This window comes from Haliaeetus albicilla, chromosome 26 (genome assembly GCF_947461875.1).
Source record: "Haliaeetus albicilla chromosome 26, bHalAlb1.1, whole genome shotgun sequence".
Taxonomy (NCBI): Eukaryota; Metazoa; Chordata; class Aves; order Accipitriformes; family Accipitridae; genus Haliaeetus; species Haliaeetus albicilla.
This window is the reverse complement of record NC_091508.1, coordinates 16468862-16486670: the sequence shown is the minus strand read 5'-3', so window position 1 is coordinate 16486670 and position 17809 is coordinate 16468862. Positions and strand designations below refer to the sequence as shown.

Sequence of the window (17809 nt, the reverse complement as noted above, 5' to 3'; positions counted from 1 at the left end):
AACTTATTTTTAGAATAGCATCATCAAAATAACTCACTATGGCAGTGAAAGTCATCTGCAACTTCTGACACATGGTGCCACTTAAATGAATGACAAGACCCATTATTTCCAGTACACCTATCAACATAATTTCTACCTGCTAATTCCTCGATAGTTAGGTGCACCTCCCTGTGTATAATAAGCTAACAAACCTCTCCTGACTTGGTCAGCTGTGGGTGCAACCTCTCCAGCCCACACAGAGCACCAAAAGGCCATACAATTTTACCATGAGAAGAATCACTTTGTGGAACTGAGCGCCAGCCTAGCAGAGCCAACGTTTCTACTTCTCATTCCCTCCTAACCTCTTCTGTGAATAAAACAGATCATAGTTTGTTGCCAGTTCATTAATTAGACTCCAAGACAGCTAAGGAAGGAAAGCTCTCTTTATGCGATCACATGTTAACACTGGTGTTTGTGTCCCCATTAGGGCTTACAGATATTCTTTTAATAAAAATCAGACATTTAGGAACACTCCAGAGCATAAAAACGTTACAATAAATGTCAAAAAACATGCTCAGGACAAAAGAAGGCACCGATCTGAAGCGACCACTGAACCCGGGACTCACTGAATAGCTTCCTTTACACATCTTCCACATCTCTATTTTGATTTTCGTATTTACAAAGAGTTCCCCAAACGGTGAAAGCCGACCCCCTGCTCTTCCGAGCAGCTCTGGGGCTGGCAGGAGGTCTGACAGGCACCTCCGAGATCTCAGCCGAAATCGAGACTTCAGCTTCGCAGAAGCAGAAGCTTTTAAAGAGCGCTGCTGAACGTTCCACCTTTCACAATGCGGCAGAATAAAAGAAAGGCAAAACCACCAAACAGTCGCTCCTGACACCGAAATTTGGCCGCCTGGAGGGTCCCCGAGGGGCCCCTCACCGAGGGACGGGGCGGGGCCTCGCTGCGCGCGCGAGGGGCGGGGCCAGGCCGGCGCGGGCCCCGCTGCCGTTAACCCTCCCCAACCCGCTCCCCCCCCCTCACCGCGACCCCCTCTCCGCCGCCCCCCCCCGCCCCGCGGACGGGGGTCCGCGCGCAGCGAGGGACGGGGCCGCCCCCGCCTTCCCCCCCTCTCCCACCCCCCACCCCCGCCCGCCGGAGCAGCCGCCGCCGCCGCCGCGTTCCCGCACCTCGCGCACAGCCCGCCCGCCGCCATCTTCGCTCCCCTCTCACGTGACCCGCCGCGCGGAGTCGGTCCCCCCTCCTTCTCCCCAGCGCCGGTGTCACGTGGTGGGGGGCCACCGCTCCGCCTCCGGCCCCCGACCCGGCGTTTTGGGTCATGTGACAGGCGGCAGCGCCAAGATGGCGGCGTCCCGTGAGGTGGGTCCGCGCTCCGCTCCCGGGTTTGCGGGGGGGGCGGTCGGGGAAGGGCGCAGCTCCTCGGTGGGACCCGGGGCTTCCCCGGGCAGAGCTTCCGAGCGACTCCGAGACCTTCCAGGGGCTAACGCAGGTCCGCCATCCTTGCTGCGGCCCGTGCCCCGGGGCAGCTTCCTAGTAGTGCCGGCTGGGCTGCGGGGTGCCGCGGCTGAGGGGGAGAGGAGGCGGAGGGCGGCGTGGAAGGAGAGGGCAAGGGGAGCCCCCAGCGCTGCGGGGGACACAGGTAAGAGAGGGAGGCGGCAGGTGGCGCAGCGAGGCGAGGGCTACCGGGTGTTTGGGAGCACGTCAGGGGGAAACATCCCTACCTAGAGCAGCCGGGATGCTGATCGCGAAACGGGCAGAAAACGCTTAGTCCGGCTTGAAACTGGGGGCGGTGGGTCCCGTTCGGTGTGTGAGAGAGCAGGAGTGCTGAGGAGCTTCATGTTACGTGAAAGAAGGTGTGGAGGAGGGAATCGCAGCAGGCACAAGAAAATGAAACAATTCAGCAGTGAAATACATCGTGTTGCAAATTCACGGGTCACGGGCTTTCAAAGCTGCTGCAATAGAGTAGGAGACCTGCGTTTCACATGGTGAAATTCTTCCTTGTCTTATAGGCCAGCTGGCAGGCTGCCTGCTTGGGGAAGCTGTCATTATTGATGCAAGAGCTGGGTTGCAACCTTAAAGTTGCCAGACTGAGTGGGAGGTCTTTTTCAAGCTTTGGCTAGCGTGTGGTATTTACCCTGCCTCTTCTCAAATAAGCCTTAAGCTTCCTCCTCCCCTGTGCTCAGAAACAACAAGGAGTGGGACCCCAAAAACCATTCTTGGTCGTAGGTAGATATTGCCCATGCCAGTTCTGTTTTATTGACTATATGATTAATTCTTCTCCTGTTCTGTTTAAAAATTAATTGTGATGGCAAAAAGATTGTACTTGGCCTGATCTAGCTGTATAGCAACAGTAAATGCAGTGAAGTTGTTTGGCAATCAAGTATTTCAGCCGATGTGAATAAGGATGCCAAAAAGCAATCTATTAATAATTGTGAGTTTTCAATACAAAGTCATAAATAACTAAACTGCTCCAGACCCACAGTGTAAGGGAGTTTGATGGTACAAACTTTAATAGTTACCCAGTAATATTACTGCTAACATCTCTATCAGCTTTATAATCTGGTGACACCATTCAACACTGGATGAAAACCCAAGCCAAAACTTTAAATAAACTTCTAGCCTTCCATGAGGGAGCTAATGGCTAATGTATATATTAGTAATGAGACTGGGGGAGCAGAATTTAATAAGGGTTTACTGCTAAGGGTGGACCAGAAAGGATGAAGCAATCCAGAGTTTCAGCTGGAGATATCTTACACAGCAGGGATACCTACAACTGGATCAGCCATTCTATTGCCAACAGACATACAGAAACTGATACCTTCGAAGAACACAAAAGAGATGTTAGTGTAATGGCATTGGTTTACGTATGGCTAAGACTTAACATCAGATTATGGATAAGGAGAAACAAAGGTTGCCAGAAAGCAATAAATGCTGGTGAGAATTTCACAACGTTGTGAATGCCTACAGTACTTCAAAGAAGATAAGATATGATTTAACCTATAGAGTAATTGTGTGCATTGCTGATTATCTCAACTATTTATCTTATAGTCCAAAAGTTTAAAGGAGTTTAGTTTGCAATGCAGCTGTCATTGGCTGTGAACCTTGACTGAGCGAAGGTGAAGAGCTGTAAATGCACTAAGTCTTAGTAAGACAAGGGAGTGAGGGGATGTAGAAAACAATGACAGCTTTAGATCATGATCAAGAATGTCTTACAGGGTTTACTTACTCTTGAGGAATTTGAGGAAAATAAATCGTACCAGAGGTTAGTTAAACAAATCACTTATAAAGTAATGATGCGATTCTGGGATGAGACTTGCTAGTATTTGTCTAGTGTCATTAATGACTAACTAACATTAAAATACTTCACTTATTTATACAGATCTAGAGTCTGTGTAGAACAGGCATGCAAGGTTCTCGCTTGGAAAACAGGAGTCAAGATAGCTGACGGGGAAGAGGCCGTGCCATGTGTTAAAGAGAAATGAAGCCAATACCTTTCTTTAAAAATAAGCAAGAATAAATCAGACTCATTTACTCACCTATGAAGCTGTATAATAGTTAAATCATATGGCTACAACACATCCTAGAGTTAAACAGAATATTGCCAATACATCAAGATGGTCTAGAAGTGTATTTCAGAATAGATATCTTTGTAACAAATATGACCCAGCAGTGCTGTAAGAAGCAAAACAAATTAGGCTGCTTAATATTAAGGATGTGATAAACATCCTCTCATGGCTACAGGCAAGATGAGGTGTGTTCACTTCATTTTTCTGTGCTCAGATCTCCAGCTTAGCTTATCTTGACAGTTCTGCTAATAGATCAAAATTAAAGTATGCCATTTGGCAATTTTTTTAAGTGATTGTGATGTTTTCTTTCCTACTTCTATTCTAAATACTATATAGCATTATAAAACACCTACTACACTAATGGGAAGTATTCAATCATAACACCAGTGACAGAAGGAGAGAGGTACGTAGGGGGTTTTGCACAGCAGTGGGAAGAGAAATATTTAATAAAGGAGGAACATTCGGTAAAAATACAGTGAAAACTGCATATAAAATTAGGTTCTAAAATTACCTTTAAACTTTTAAATTAATTATATTTCAAACTCACACCATCACAATAAAGCCTTCTGGGAATATTTATGGTTTGTTTGCTTCACATTTTCATTCAAAGACACTGCAACAGAAATATTTAAAACTGTATCTGAATACCCCAGTATTCAGTGGTTCATTTCTGTCACTGCAGGCTGACTTCTCTTGATTCTCAAAAGGGGATGACAGTTTTGGCTGATCTACTACCTCACTGGTTCTATGGGTTTTTTTATTCACCTGTGGGTTGACATTAACAACTGGCACATAACTATCAGTTTAAATTGAGCTTAAGAACAAAACAGCTGTGTGAAAGCTTTAGCTTTTCTAGGTGTGGCTTTAATTGTTTGCTCTTTTTTTATTTTTAATAGGAATTGCAGTAGCATGAAAGGGAATTCTTCATAATGGACAATTATTGAGCACATCGGGACTCCTCAGAGAGTTTGAAAGCTTGAGCCACGTTGGACTGGAATCATGTTAAACAAGCCAGTGCTCATGGAATCCCTGATAGTGTTCGTCATCGTTCTCTTTGTGCACGCAGTGGTGTGGGACCGGTATTCCTGGTGCGCTGTCGCTCTCGCCATCCAGGCTTTTTATGCCCAATTCAAATGGGACCGTCTGCTCCAGCTAGGTGGGGCTGTATTCCAGTTCCGTACAGCAGCGAACAGTGGCCTCCTGCCAGCTAGCATGGTCATCCCCTTGTTGGGGATAACGATGAAGGAGAGGTGCAAATCTGCTGGCATTGTGTACTTCGAACGTTTTGGCATTGTTGTAGCTTCCACTGGCATGCTGGTTGCTCTCTTTCTGTCTGTAATAGCGGTTGGCATCACAAAACCTGTGCCAACCAACACTTGCATACTTACTGGTGTTGCTGGCAGTATAATTATCTATACCATGAAGCACTCTTTGACTGTTTCAGAAGTGATAGAGGTCCTAGAAGTGCTGCTAATTTTTGTCTACCTCAGTATGATCTTGCTGTACTTGTTGCCTCGATGTTTTACTCCTGGAGAAGCATTGCTAGTTCTCGGAGGTATAAGTTTTGTTCTCAATCAGCTCATTAAACGCTCACTGAATGTAATCGAGGGCAGAGGTGATCCCATAGACTTTTTCCTTCTGGTGGCAGTTGTTGGAGTTGTTCTTCTTGGGCTTTTTTTCACTGTGCTCTTCATTTTCATGGATTCGGGTACGTGGATCTCCTCCATGTTTTTCCACATGATGACAGCAGTGCTAGGCTTAGGGGTCATCATGCCTTGGCTGTACCGACTGATCCAGAGGAACCCCTTATTCTGGCTACTCCAGTTTCTGTTTCAGACACAGACAAGAGTTTACCTTCTTGTATATTGGACCTTTTTGGCTGCTTCAGCATGTGGTATAGTTTTCTACCAGAATGCTAAGAGATCATCTGAATCTAAAAAACATCAGGCCTCGACTATAACCAGGAAATATTTCCATTTCATTGTTGTAGCTACTTATGTTCCTGGACTAATTTATGACCGCCAGCTTCTCTACGTTGCTGCAGTTCTGTGTCTGGCAGTGTTTATCTTCTTAGAGTACATTCGATACTTCAGGATCAAACCATTTGGCCAAACTCTTAGGCATTTGCTGTCTCTCTTCTTGGATGAAAGAGACAGTGGACCTCTAATCTTGACTCATATTTATCTCCTCCTTGGCATGTCCCTCCCAGTGTGGTTGTTCCCCAGATCTTGTGCTCCTAAAGGTACCTTGTCTGGGGCAGGAGCACTGGTCCCCTACTCTGGGGTACTGGCAGTAGGGGTAGGAGACACTATTGCCTCCGTTTTTGGCAGCACAATGGGAGAAATCAAATGGCCAGGAACAAAGAAGACCTTTGAAGGGACAATGACAGCTATTTTTGCTCAGATCATTGCTGTGGCTCTTATTCTGATCTTTGACAGCAGTGTGAATCTGAACTCCAGCTATGCCTGGATTCTGGTATCTGTGAGCTTAGTTTCTCTTTTGGAAGCTTATACTACCCAAATAGATAATCTGCTGTTGCCTCTCTACCTCCAGATAATGTTTATGGCATAGAAGCACTTCCAGGAACAGAGGTTTTTTCCCCTGTCTAGAGAAAAGCAGTAATAGAATATGCACTGTAATGAGAGCTCAAAACTGATCTAAACACTGTTTTTGGTACAGCAGATGATAAAATTGTTAAAAACAGAAATGAAAAAGACCTATTTAAAATAAAGGGTTTGGTTTGGTCTTGTTTTTTTCCCCATTTAAAACAGCATGAGTTGCTTTATGTTCTCACAGGAACACAAACACAACTGATAAAAATAGCATTTGTGTTTAGTAATCCGATTTAAGTTTCTTCTGGGTGCCCAGAGGCAAAGGAAGTAGAGGAGGAAGAGGTAAGTCAATGAGAGGAAAAAAAATAAATAAGCAAGCCTCGCAGATGTTGCCACCTCTGTATTGTATCAGAGCCAAAACTTGTTTTGCTGTACTGAGTCCTGCCATCTTGTATTACTGAATATGTGAACTCCTTGTTTCTGTATATGCACCATTTAAAGCATGTTTTGTAATGAACGTGACCACACAGAGTGAGTACAACTGTCCAAATATATCCAGTCACCATCAACAAGAGCCATACTATTGCACTGTGATGCACAAACACAGCTTCAAACTCAGTAGCTATAATAGCTAAGTTTATCCAGAGCAGGTGGGAGAGGTTTGAGAATGTAGAAAGAGGCCATTTGTTCCAAACAGTATTAACAAGAGGGTTGTAGTTTTAGCCCCGAAGGTTTATGCAACGAGAATGGTTTTTTCAAGATTTTAATCGATAATTTATTTGGGATACTATTCAATATAGGGGAAAAACTAAGCAAAGTCACAGGTAAAACTGATTACACATTAATCATGAAAGCAGAAAAAATCTGTTAAAGTCAATAAACTTTTCTAATACTATTACAGTTTTCTACTTTTCATGGTTTTTCAGCTAGATGTTTCATCAAATAATTTATAAAAATGCTTCTATCAACAAACTGATTAGAGCCATTTAATTCTGTCCATTTAATTAAAACTACCATTTTGTGGCCAAAAACCCCACCTAAAAAAAAACACTTCTGTATTGACAATCTCTGCTTACCAGTTTGCAGAGTGTCCATGAGAACAAAAACATGTTAACACATGTCCTCCCTGCCTCTTCCCTTCCCCTGAGAAGTGTCCAAGCAGAGATTTGCATTCCAGAGTTCTTGTTTGCAGGATGAAGTTAACTTCTGACACTTCTTTTATTCACTTTTGGGAAGAGTTTTGCGTGAGTCCAAGATACCTTACACAATACTGTCCTGCAGTCCTAGCCCTGAGACTGTGTCTTAGGAGTGAGAATAAGACCGGGGTGGAGTGAAACTAGTGCTCTGGGCCAGCAGACAGAGCCAGCAAAATTGGCCCCAGAACCCAATATTGCATTTGTCCCTGCAACAAGCCAGGACTCGAACAGCTAAGAGGCAGCATTGCCCAATCTACGCCCCTGCCTGGGCAGGGCTCCTGAGATTTCATACTGCTTTTCCTGAGGATGTCAAAATCGTCCAGAGCTGGTTTTGGTTAATAACACAATAAATTGTCAGATACTCTTTGTTGGAAACAAACTCATTAACTGTGCTAGACTGAGTTTCCCCTCACATTTAACAGGAAATCCTGTTTCTTGCTTTTATTTATACACTTGAACTAGATGGTTTTGTACATTGCAGGTAGTGGTGCATATAATCAGAGGACAAACTATCACTCTTCAGCAGAACGGTCCTATTCTAAATTACTGACTTTTCTAAGGGAAAGATACAGAAAAAGCTTTAGCTGCTTCCATCATGAGCCACAGCCTTCACCACTAACGTCATAAAATAGCACCAGAGTTGAAGGAAGTCACTTTCCCTCTGCCCTGCTCACAGCTTTCAAACAAACTGTCAAAAAGGTAGGGGAAGGCAGCAGTTGTACCTGCAGAAACTTTGAACTCGACATTACTGCTGTTGCCATTACCCACCTTCCTAATTCCTACTACAGCCACCTGATCATTCCTCTGTGATGAATTCTTTGCTGTACTGAACCTATTCTGCATTGACCAGCAAAGTCCAAAGGGCTGAAAGGAAACTTCCTCCCATAAAGAAACCAGATTTGACTATTTCACATCAAACAAATGCCAGAGACAGGCAATATACTTTTGAAAGGGATGAGTCAGTAAGAACTGGGGCTCACTCTGCCAGGACTTGAAGCAGTCTTAAGGTTACTACGATGTAATTAGTGCATTGATGATACTGGGCTCATATCTCAGGGTTCCCATTGCACCAGTGCCAGTGAAATTGCACCTACACAGCTTCTGTTCAGTTTAGGATACAGGCTTAAGCTTGCCTTGGAAAACTTACTTTTCTTAACATTCCTTAGGTTTCACCTTGCTTTAAGTTGGTTTGGTTTTGTTGGGGTTTTGGGGATATTAACTGTTCTTGTGCACATTGAGAGTTCAAACTGGTCATCAGACAACTTAGTGCTGGCCCCAGCTGGTGGGACAAGGTCACACTGTGTCTTCCTCAAAGAAAAGATGAGGGAGATAAAAAGGAGAATTTCTGATTTTTTTTTATTTAAATGTTAGGAGTTTGATTGGGTTTTTTTGTTTTCATAATTTCCACACAATTCTTTAAGAACTGTAATATTTTTAATCAACACACCTGGAGATCAAACACTCAGCTGCAGTTTGCTAGAAATACTTAGAAGATTGATTATAAAAGTAGACTTCCTGCTTCATTTTGCCCACAATAGGATTATGTTTAATCACTATTATTCAAACAGTAGGACAGAGACCTAAGGATAAAAGTCAGCCATCTTCACACAACACTTTCACCTGCATTGCTGGGATTGCCACAACCAAGAAATGCACTAGACAAGCTCTTGACTTAAAAAGAAGAAAATACTGAGTATCTGTAAGAAGAAATACTTCTTAACTAGTCCCAGTCAAGGTGCAATGATCTTCAATGGTCTATTCTCAAGACTGAAGAAGTTTCCTTACCAAAAGGACTGGGCGACTATTCTCATAGTCATAGGGCTCATGCTGAAGTAGAAGCTTCTGTCTAATGCAGGTGTGTTCAGCTGTGTCAAGGGTCCTTGTTCTGAGAAGAGGACAAATTAATCTTGAGAGCTGATCTAGTGAAAGTTGTATTTAAAAGGAACATGAACAAACAACCAGAAAGGAATATTGATCAGCTATTAACTCCAGAAGCCAATCACTAACTTCAAGTGTAGAGTGATGGAAAAGGCAGTTCGGGAGTTGGCTGGAGCCTAGGAAGCAAGGAAGAGGTAAAAACAAAACTTCAGAGGCTATTCCAGTTCTACGGGTATGAAATCAATGCTAAGTGAGGTACTACCAACAGGAACTGTGTGACATGCAAGACCACCAATAAAAGTTTATCCTGGCTATTGCATTGAAAAGGATCTAGTTTCCTCAGCTGCTTGTTAGGATGGCAACCTCACCAGTTCTCTTTGCTCCAGCTGGTGTCTTTGGCTTCCATCACATGGAAGGTGAATGCATGGCGAGAGGACTCTGAGCTGTTCAGTTCACTCTTATGGACGACTTCACCATGGATAAGAATGAGTCCACCTATTTGAAAGAAACATCTGTACTGCTTTTTTTTCAAATTGTGAGTGCCAGTTTTAAAATATAAGGGAAGTTGAAAGTATTAAAATACAATTTTAGCTCTCTTTTTTCTTGAGCTGTAAAGCAGACTTTGGGGGTTGTTTTTACCTTTACTTATAGGCAGAGGTTTGAACTGGCTGTCATCGTAGGCTGGCTCTGACCCTACAAACTCTACAACACGTGTTGAGGTACATGAAGCTGCACGGACCATTCTCCGGCTAATTCCATCTGCAAATCCACAGAATAAGCAAACACACATAAAAATTAAACAGCTAGCTACATTCTGCACAGCAGAGGAACAATATCTGTCATGTCTCTTGGCAATGATAAGAGCTTTATTATTATATTATATTCATTTTTTTCCTTAGTAACTTGGGTGGGTTTTTTTCATTAAGCAAAGATTTAGGATTTTCCAGCTGTGGGAAAAACTGATAAACAACTACCTTCTGTTTGCCTTTCTGGCTCTTTCTGTGCATTGCAACATAGCCCTTTAGGAACACAGATAATCATACACTTATGCAAAGCCAACTTTTGGCCCATTTCTCCTTTCTATAAGAACATAAATTGCAATCAGACTGCAGCTGACTCCAGAATTTATGAGGGATGAGTGCCTTAAAATCTTAAGAGCGCTATGATTACACTCACTGAGTAAATGCTTAGGTGAGCACAGTTTAAAGCTGATGAGCATGCCCTAGAGGTAGTGAAAAACAGAAAACTCTGCTGGTAATTCAACAGTGGTGACACACACACAGCAACTACCATCTGTCACAACGGCCATTACGTGAGTCTGTGCTGATCTGGTTTTGTCTGTGTGTTCCCCTGGGACACTGACTGTTCTTCAGTGGCTTGGATGGTGTCCAAGTGATCCTTGCATAGACTTGGAGGCTTTCCTTGTTTACTGAGATTCAGACCAATATTTGACAGTTGTGTATAAGAGGATTTTTATTCCCCTTACATAGGGCTGTCAGGACTAAAAATTTTAGTGGCCAGAGAAAAAAAAGGGGGTCTTTGTGAAGGGGATGCAACCTGGAAAAGAAACAGTTTTGTGAATGGATGGCGAAAAAAGAAAAAAAAATAAAAGAAAAAAAAAGTGTGATTGAGTGATTTCTCAGTGTATTCCTGCTCTGGAAGGCAAAACAAGGATTATTACTCTTTGCAGTCCAGATCAGACTTGATAAACATTTTCAAGGCTACAGTCAAAACTGTGGAAGGAGCACCAACATATAGTAATGACCTGTTTTGCTACAGGAAGAAAGGACACAGTGGTTTAAGAGCTTCTTTACATTAAAGTCTTAAATCTCAGTGGCCTGGCAAGGAAGACTCTGAATCTTGCAGGGGAAGCTTCTGAAATAATACTGAAATGAAAAGAAAAGATTCAGGAGCAGTTTTAATGGCCCTCACCTTAACAGATTCTGGAGTAAATAAAAATTCAGGAGGACTGTCCTTCCTTTCCCCAGTGCCCTGGATTTTTTGTTTCTAAGCTAGGTATCAATTTAAAACTAAACAGTGTCAGTCATGTATCCCACCTTTTTTTGTTTTATTAAAAAATATTGTTATATTAGGCTCATCTGATGGACTAGTGGCCAAAAGCAAAGTGAAGCAGTTAACCTGCTGAAAAATGTGGTTGTGGATTTGACAAACAGCATAGGAGGAGATCTTTGCAGTAAAGAAAGTTGTCTTTTCGACAACCAAGGACAGTAGCGTGGTTCTGCAGGCACTGTGCAATGCAGAGAACATAACACGGTCTGTGTCACCCTCCACCCTTAAGCAAGAAGATGGCACACGTTTCACAGCACACACCAAACACCACGACTCTTACTGGTGTGAGAGCCAGGAATGAACCACAAGCAGCCGTTCTCCAGCGTGACATCCTCCAGGGCAATCCAGAACCCCAGGATTCTGCCCAGAGGCTCTGTGTGCAGGAAGGTGGCATCCTGGTGTGGGGTCACTGCGACGAGACACAGTCATTAAGGTCTTCTAATGCCCGAGGAATTCAGTACCACTGGAAGGATGGCAGACTTGCATCTCCCTGACATCTTGACCTGACCTACCCTGCCACCGATCTGTCATACATATTAAATCTTACATAAAAATACCACCTTTCAGCCTGCTGCAAATGTAGAAGTAGCTCTTTGTTCAAGCTGCATATGATGTAGAAACATTTCTGGAAAACATGGATGCTTTTTAATAATTTTAAGAAAGTTTGGACCACAAAACTCACAGGCTTAAGTCCGATTCTGACCCTTTTTCCTGGTAATATTCCTTTCCTAAAGGAGTATTATGTGTAGTGTGATATAGAGATAATATGAATCTCACCTTCACCACCAATGCCAGGTTGCTGCAAGGAAAGAAAGGTGATGTGTAAAGAGTTTCACAGCTTCCCACCTGACAGGGGGGTGGGACAAAAAGACTTGAATTACTGTACCTTGAAGATATACATGCTTTGCACAACTACTGGTCTCTCAAGGCCTAGTTTTCTTCCCAATTCCTGCAAGAAAACTTTTCAAGATTTATGATTGCTGTTTTCCACACACTATAAAGCATTATTCCTTGACAATATATAAATTTCCTTTCACAGACAAAATTACTATCCTTGGGAGTCTAGAAAATTAAGATTAACTACTCCATATTTTTTTCCCCAGGGCATTCTAGGAAACAGTAACAGCTCACCTGCACCTTGGAGGAGTGGGTGATTTGCTTGAAGACAGGATCATAAGCATGTAAAGCTAAGGGGAAAGAAAAGGCTCAGACTGAAGATTTCATTAACAGAAGTGAATTTGACAGCTCTCAATGATGAGCTGCAGAGACAACAGCCAAGCAAGATAAATTGCAGCCAGAAACTTTCATCCCTCCCAAGAGCAAACATGGCTTATCACACCTAAGGTGATTCAACACTTGTAGATTTGTACAATCTGCTATACAGACCAAAAATATAATCACTCACTGGCCACAAACTGCAGCTATATAAAAAATAGCGTATAAAAGTGAACAAAAATTCAGTATTATGTGATTAAGTATTATATTATGCAAATGCTAATACGACAACCACTATACATGACCCTGAAGGACATAGGTGAATTCACCCTTTTAAAACACAGTTCTTAAGACCTACCAAAAAAAAGTAATTACTGCAAAAACAATCTAGGGCTTATCTTTGGTGCCCTTTGCAGAGGGCCACAGCTCGCAGGTCAGAGCTGTTTGCGCACAGACACTTGCTACAGCCCAGCTGTGACAAAACTGTGAAGCAAAGACTTGGAATCACGCCTCCATCTCATCATGATCAAATTCGTCACGAGGACACACGACCGGGTCCAGCAGGGTCTGCTCCCGAGCAACGGATGAGGCAAGACCCAACCAAAAGGAGTAATTACAAAAATTAAGTCTACAGAAGCCTTTTGAATTGTTACATTGCTCAGTCAGCAGGCATCTACAGTTGTTTTCACTTCCCCTGGGAAAAGCTGAAGTATAACAGAATGGCAGGGGTCTGGGAGGGGGAGAGTGTTTTTCTGAGAAAACCACAGAACCGAGAACTCTCAGTACTGAATTTCCAAGTTTAGTGAAAAGTTTAGTTTAATCTGAACAGAGTTCATGTGTTTGGAGATGCAGTGAATCCTGCTCTTGTTTTCCATGTGTTGTTTGAAAACAAGACATCAAAATGCAAGTCCAGTAAGTGGGAGAGAGGACATAGGTCAAACTGAAACTAGTAAGGGTAAAGAAAAGGTGCTGGTGACACCAAAGGAGGAAGGACAGCTTTGGTGTTGGCAACCCACTACTGCACAGGACACAAGACACAGTTTGATCTGTACTAAATGTGACCACTCTTCAGTGGTAAATTCGTTAGAGCAGTCTCTTACATAAAAGAGACAAGGGCTGAAGTCCAAACTTCCTCATGTCAGTGACTCTGTGCTATGCATAGCTGAAAAACCTCCTAGAAGGGTTTTTTGAAAAGGATCGTAACAGAAGATTTTTAAGTCCTTTGACAGCAGAGCGAGAGGCAGCACAGAGAGAATTGCAGAGATAGTGACAGAGCGACATGCGGAAAAGCAGACCAACACGTAGAAATCAAATTGAAGAATTTCATGCAGAAACCCAGAGTAAAACAGCCCGGGATTGCAAAGACAGGAGCTGTGTGGCCACAATGGCAAGAGGGGGAGAGCTTTGCAACATTTGATGCAGTCATCCCCAGGATGCACAGAGAAGCAACAGAAGAGTAAAGAAGTCACTTCTCTGCTCAGAAGGGTTTCACCTCAGATGGCCAAGCATATTTATAGTGAGTAGGTCTGGAGAAATCCTCGTGTCTGAAAACCACATCCCTTTCAAAACCCCATCCTTTAAACATACCATGGCCAATCTTGCTGACGGATTTCTCCTTTGGAATTAGAAAGTTACCTATGAAACAAAACCAGAATTTAACACTGTTTGCAAAGCAGGAATTGTCCTAGAGCTGGAAACTGGCCCCTGATCCCTCATTCAGCCTTCTCCTGTCCCTTCCCTGTGGCTAACTCAGGCCAGGGCTTACCTCTCCCATCCAAAGCACCTTTCTCAAAGAAGAATCTAATCTTGTCTCCACTGGTTAGGAAATAATCCGAGCTACCCTGCCAGGGATAAGAGCCCAGTAAAGATAGTATCCTTGTAAAGACATAAATGAATCTTCAGTCAAAGCGTTAATACTCACCTGCATCTTTTTCCCATCAAGCCGCAGCATAAACAAAACAGAGTCAATAGAAATCACTCAAAAAGGCTTTCTACAATGCTAATGTCTTGGCATTGATTACAGCTTTACAAGAACCTCTCACATAGAGGCTACCCTTGCTTTTCTTTTGCTGCCTGCCTGGAAAATAACCTATTTTCTGTCTGCAGAACAAGTGCAAAGTGATCTGTGAGAGCTGCTTGTGGCTACCAGGAGCTATAGCGTAGGGGCTGAAAGCGCAGCAGAGCCACGCGCATCCTCTCCTCCTTCACCTTCTAAGACCACCATCAAACATTTGTAGAAAGCTGGAGAGCAAAGGCCTCTCACAGTGTTATGTTCAGTTAGAAAAGAGTCATGTTCCCCCAGAGTGAATCCTGAGCAGCTATTTGCCTTTTCCCTTTCTCCTTCCAGTGCTCCAACCAGGACAACCCTGCCCTTCTCGGTACCTGCGCCTGGAGCTGCTCCTCTTCTTTGGTGGAGAACTCGGTGCGGCAGTGCAGTGGCACTTCCATCTCTGCTATGATCCTTTGAATCTGATTCCTCATGCTGTCACACTCCTCTGCAGTGAAAAAATGCTCTAGGACAAGGAAGCCATCCTCGCGGAACTGGAAGAGACGGGGTGACTGCTCTCCTCCAGACTCTTGGGGGAAGCAGCACAAAGCAAGAGGTGGGTTCTGGCCTTTTGCTGTGCCTCAGTTCAGTGTGAAAAGCATCCCAGCTTCAGCTCTGCAGCTGGACAACACGCTCTTAATTTTTTAATTTCAGGAGGGGTTTCTATTGTAAAAAGATAATTTGTTAATAAGCTCAGATTCCACACAGTTAAGAACAACGTATCTCCACCCCTCAGTCCACAAAGCAGAGAAGATATCGTCACTAGAGCCTTTGTGGTTTAAGGATATCTTATCTAAGGTGTCCAACCAGCAATTCTTAGATTACAAAGCCTGCTAACATGAAGAGAACAGTCATACTTATATGCCAAATAAGAGTGAGATTCCTTTACAAGCTGGAAAGCATTTTCTCTAAGGGAAAAATCCCTGGGTGGTTTTTCACAGTTCACTACACAATCCCTTACAAAATGAAGTGAACGCTGTTGGCACTGCTGTTTCTTTATATAGAATACCCTGGAGATTATCCTTTGACAGGCAGATTTCGAGTTCATGGATGAGAGCTGAGCAGCGGAGACAGAAGGGCACAAGAGAAATTCCTCCAAGAGCTCTGTGGGACAAGGTGCCCTCTGGGAGAGTTTGTAGCCACAACAGGGTCCTCACACACTCAAAATGAATGTAATACAAGTAGCTGAGAAGAATATAAAGCATTCGTAAAGCAGATCTTTGCTAGACCTGATCACAGGTTAACTAGCAGTGACCATATCTTACAAGTAGTGTCACCTGCATGCACTACAGACACGCTCCTTCCCGGAGTGTGGTTTCTTACCTTTTGGATCTGATGCTGGGTTACAAACGCCATCGGGGCAGAGCTGCCAGGATCCCACCAGCAACACCACAATGCCACCCAGGCTCTGCAGGGCTGATTCCCCGCCTCTTCACGTGATCCTTTTCCCAGCATGTGATAACAGCAAGCACTGGACAGCCAGACCATTGAATTTTGTCCCTATTTCTGGACGTTTGTTCCTGGCAGGGACATTCAGGGCTGCAGAGCTTTGCTTTGGCTCTTGTTGCTACTTAAAGTGCACAAGCATTCTGCTCAAGTGCGATCACAAGTTTGAGTCACTTCTTAACTCCAAGGAGGAATCACTGTTTTAATTAATAACCCAGATTAAAAAAAATAGAGCAGTTAAGCCTAGTAAATGCAGTAGTAAAATAAGGGTGGTAAAATAAGATTCAAGTGGGATGAAAAGATCTAGAAGTTTTGAAACAAATTTAAAGTGGCAATTCAGGCTCCTACAGAGCCCTTTTTGCTCAGTCAGCAAGTCCTGCCAGCACTTCAGCACACTTACCTGAAAGGGACTTCAGCAACCCAGGAGATGGCAAACATCAGACTAAAGGGTGAGGGTTTGGTAAAATTCATAGAGAATATATCTGCTATTTTCATTCACAGCTGCTCTTTGGCACTTTACACCTTCGCTTGCTCGGTTCGCTCTCTTGCGGCTCCAAACGTGCGTGTAAATAGATAAACCCAAAGCCACAGTTCAAACCAGAGAAAATGCAGAAACTAGATCTAAAAGGCAGAAGAGAGTGAAAGACAGGTGCCAGCCCAGCGGTGGCGCTCCCCGCCAACACATCCTTCCCTTCGCACAGGAATCCCTGGGGGAGATTTTACTCTCCAGAGAAAAATGTGTTGGCTCTTGTGGGAAACACCGAAAACATCCTTTCAGCAGCACTCCACAAAGAAATAACATCATGGAGACGGTTTTATGCATCACTCACCTAGCCAAAACAAAACCCAACAAAATGAAGGAGTGCAAAATGCTCATGGGAAGGTATTTACTTCCAAATATATTTGCTAGCAACTGAAAATACATCTTAAAAAATGATGTTTGAAAAAAATAAAGTCCTCTATTCTGTAAGGGAATAAACTCTGGATAAAAATCCCTCCCCATCTTGTTCAAGTCTTCTTCCTTTTTCTTTTTTTTTTTTTTTAATGAAAAGGAAATTCAGCGTTTTCACTGGAGAACATCTCTTTGAGCATTTACAGCTTGTTTTCAAGCTTTTCTCAGCACACAAGAGGATATGAATTCAGTAGTTTAGAAAGCTAAGTTTTGCCAGAGACTTTAATCACTGGGCTACAAACGTGGAGTGGAAACAATCAGCCTCCAATGCTGCAAAACTCAAAATAATCAAGTAGTTCCTCCTTCCTGTTAACAGACTCTCACCAACTGATGGAGCTGAAGTGTTTTTAAGGAAGATGTGTCACCAGTGGTAAAAAACCCTGCTGTAGATATTGCCTGTAAGTCGATCTCATGAGCACCCCACCTCACCCCTCACTGGGAGGCAGCAATCCTGGAGAAACATGCCTTCTACACACACTCCCATCCCACTCCAAGTCCCTCTGTGTTACCTCCGTCATTCATAATGTCATGTACTTCTCATTCCCAGGGGTTTTTTTGTTGTTGTTTTTAGCAATTTAGCACGTCATCTTCTCCACTCCCTACCTTACGCACACATGATGACTTCAGAAGCTGTTTTAGTTCATACACATGACGGTAAACCACAGCTTTCCTGTTCTATGGATTGTTTTGAGCAATATAAACAGCAGACCACAGCACACAACACGGCAAATAACAAAAGATAACTGATTGCATAAACTAGGAGAGGCAACCCTCTTGGTTACAGGCGCATTCATCAGTGTCTGTCCTTAGGAGTCCTCCAGTTCTTTGCCACTCCAGATGTGCTCCTATTTTGAGGCTTAGAAAGACCTTTTCAGCAAGAGGAAAACCACCC

General features: G+C 43.5%; 3 protein-coding genes across 7 annotated transcripts in view; 1 reads left to right on the top strand and 2 right to left on the bottom strand.

Moving 5' to 3' along the window:
* Positions 1-1252, bottom strand: part of NUP188 (nucleoporin 188) — a 30090-nt gene extending 28838 nt beyond the window's left edge. The window contains exon 1 of the mRNA XM_069772147.1: positions 1165-1252. Within this exon, the coding sequence (XP_069628248.1) occupies positions 1165-1190 (26 nt within the window). The 5' untranslated portion in view covers positions 1191-1252. The remainder of the gene's footprint in view (positions 1-1164) is intronic.
* A 24-nt stretch (positions 1253-1276) lies between these two features.
* Positions 1277-7008, top strand: DOLK (dolichol kinase). 3 transcript variants are annotated; one of them, XM_069772167.1, is made up of 2 exons: positions 1277-1354; positions 4458-7008. In XM_069772167.1, exon 2 carries the CDS (start codon positions 4561-4563, stop codon positions 6130-6132), a length of 1572 nt encoding a protein of 523 aa, XP_069628268.1. In that variant the 5' UTR covers positions 1277-1354; positions 4458-4560; the 3' UTR covers positions 6133-7008. The 3 variants fall into 3 exon arrangements, with proteins under 3 accessions (XP_069628268.1, XP_009914539.1, XP_069628269.1); XM_009916237.2 differs by lacking the exon at positions 1277-1354 and adding an exon at positions 1385-1634; XM_069772168.1 differs by lacking the exon at positions 1277-1354 and adding an exon at positions 1659-3746.
* A 1638-nt stretch (positions 7009-8646) lies between these two features.
* On the bottom strand, positions 8647-16031 carry PHYHD1 (phytanoyl-CoA dioxygenase domain containing 1). Of its 3 annotated transcripts, XM_069772171.1 has the most exons (12): positions 15843-16031; positions 15377-15704; positions 14855-15013; positions 14238-14313; positions 14060-14107; positions 12389-12444; positions 12144-12206; positions 12035-12056; positions 11538-11666; positions 9827-9946; positions 9556-9682; positions 8647-9363 (listed from the first exon to the last, which is right to left on the bottom strand). In XM_069772171.1, exons 3-12 carry the CDS (start codon positions 14951-14953, stop codon positions 9318-9320), a joined length of 786 nt encoding a protein of 261 aa, XP_069628272.1. In that variant the 5' UTR covers positions 14954-15013; positions 15377-15704; positions 15843-16031; the 3' UTR covers positions 8647-9317. The 3 variants fall into 3 exon arrangements, with proteins under 3 accessions (XP_069628272.1, XP_069628271.1, XP_009914538.2); XM_069772170.1 differs by lacking the exon at positions 15377-15704 and having other exon boundaries at positions 14855-15182; positions 15843-16029; XM_009916236.2 differs by lacking the exon at positions 15377-15704 and having other exon boundaries at positions 15843-15986.
* Between the last annotated feature and the right edge of the window lie 1778 nt (positions 16032-17809).

What these genes read in the sequence shown, in the direction of transcription:
- DOLK (XM_069772167.1), top strand. Translation starts at nt 4,561, where the DNA reads ATGTTAAACAAGCCAGTGCTCATGGAATCCCTGATAGTGTTCGTCATC.
- PHYHD1 (XM_009916236.2), bottom strand. Translation starts at nt 15,974, where the DNA reads ATGCTGGGAAAAGGATCACGTGAAGAGGCGGGGAATCAGCCCTGCAGA. An exon ending in ACCTCTGCCTATAAGTAAAG is followed by an intron (nt 9,683 to 9,826) that starts GTAAAAACAACC and finishes TCTTTCAAATAG; the next exon opens with GTGGACTCATTCTTATCCAT. An exon ending in AGCTGGAGCAAAGAGAACTG is followed by an intron (nt 9,364 to 9,555) that starts GTGAGGTTGCCA and finishes CTTGCTTCCTAG; the next exon opens with GCTCCAGCCAACTCCCGAAC.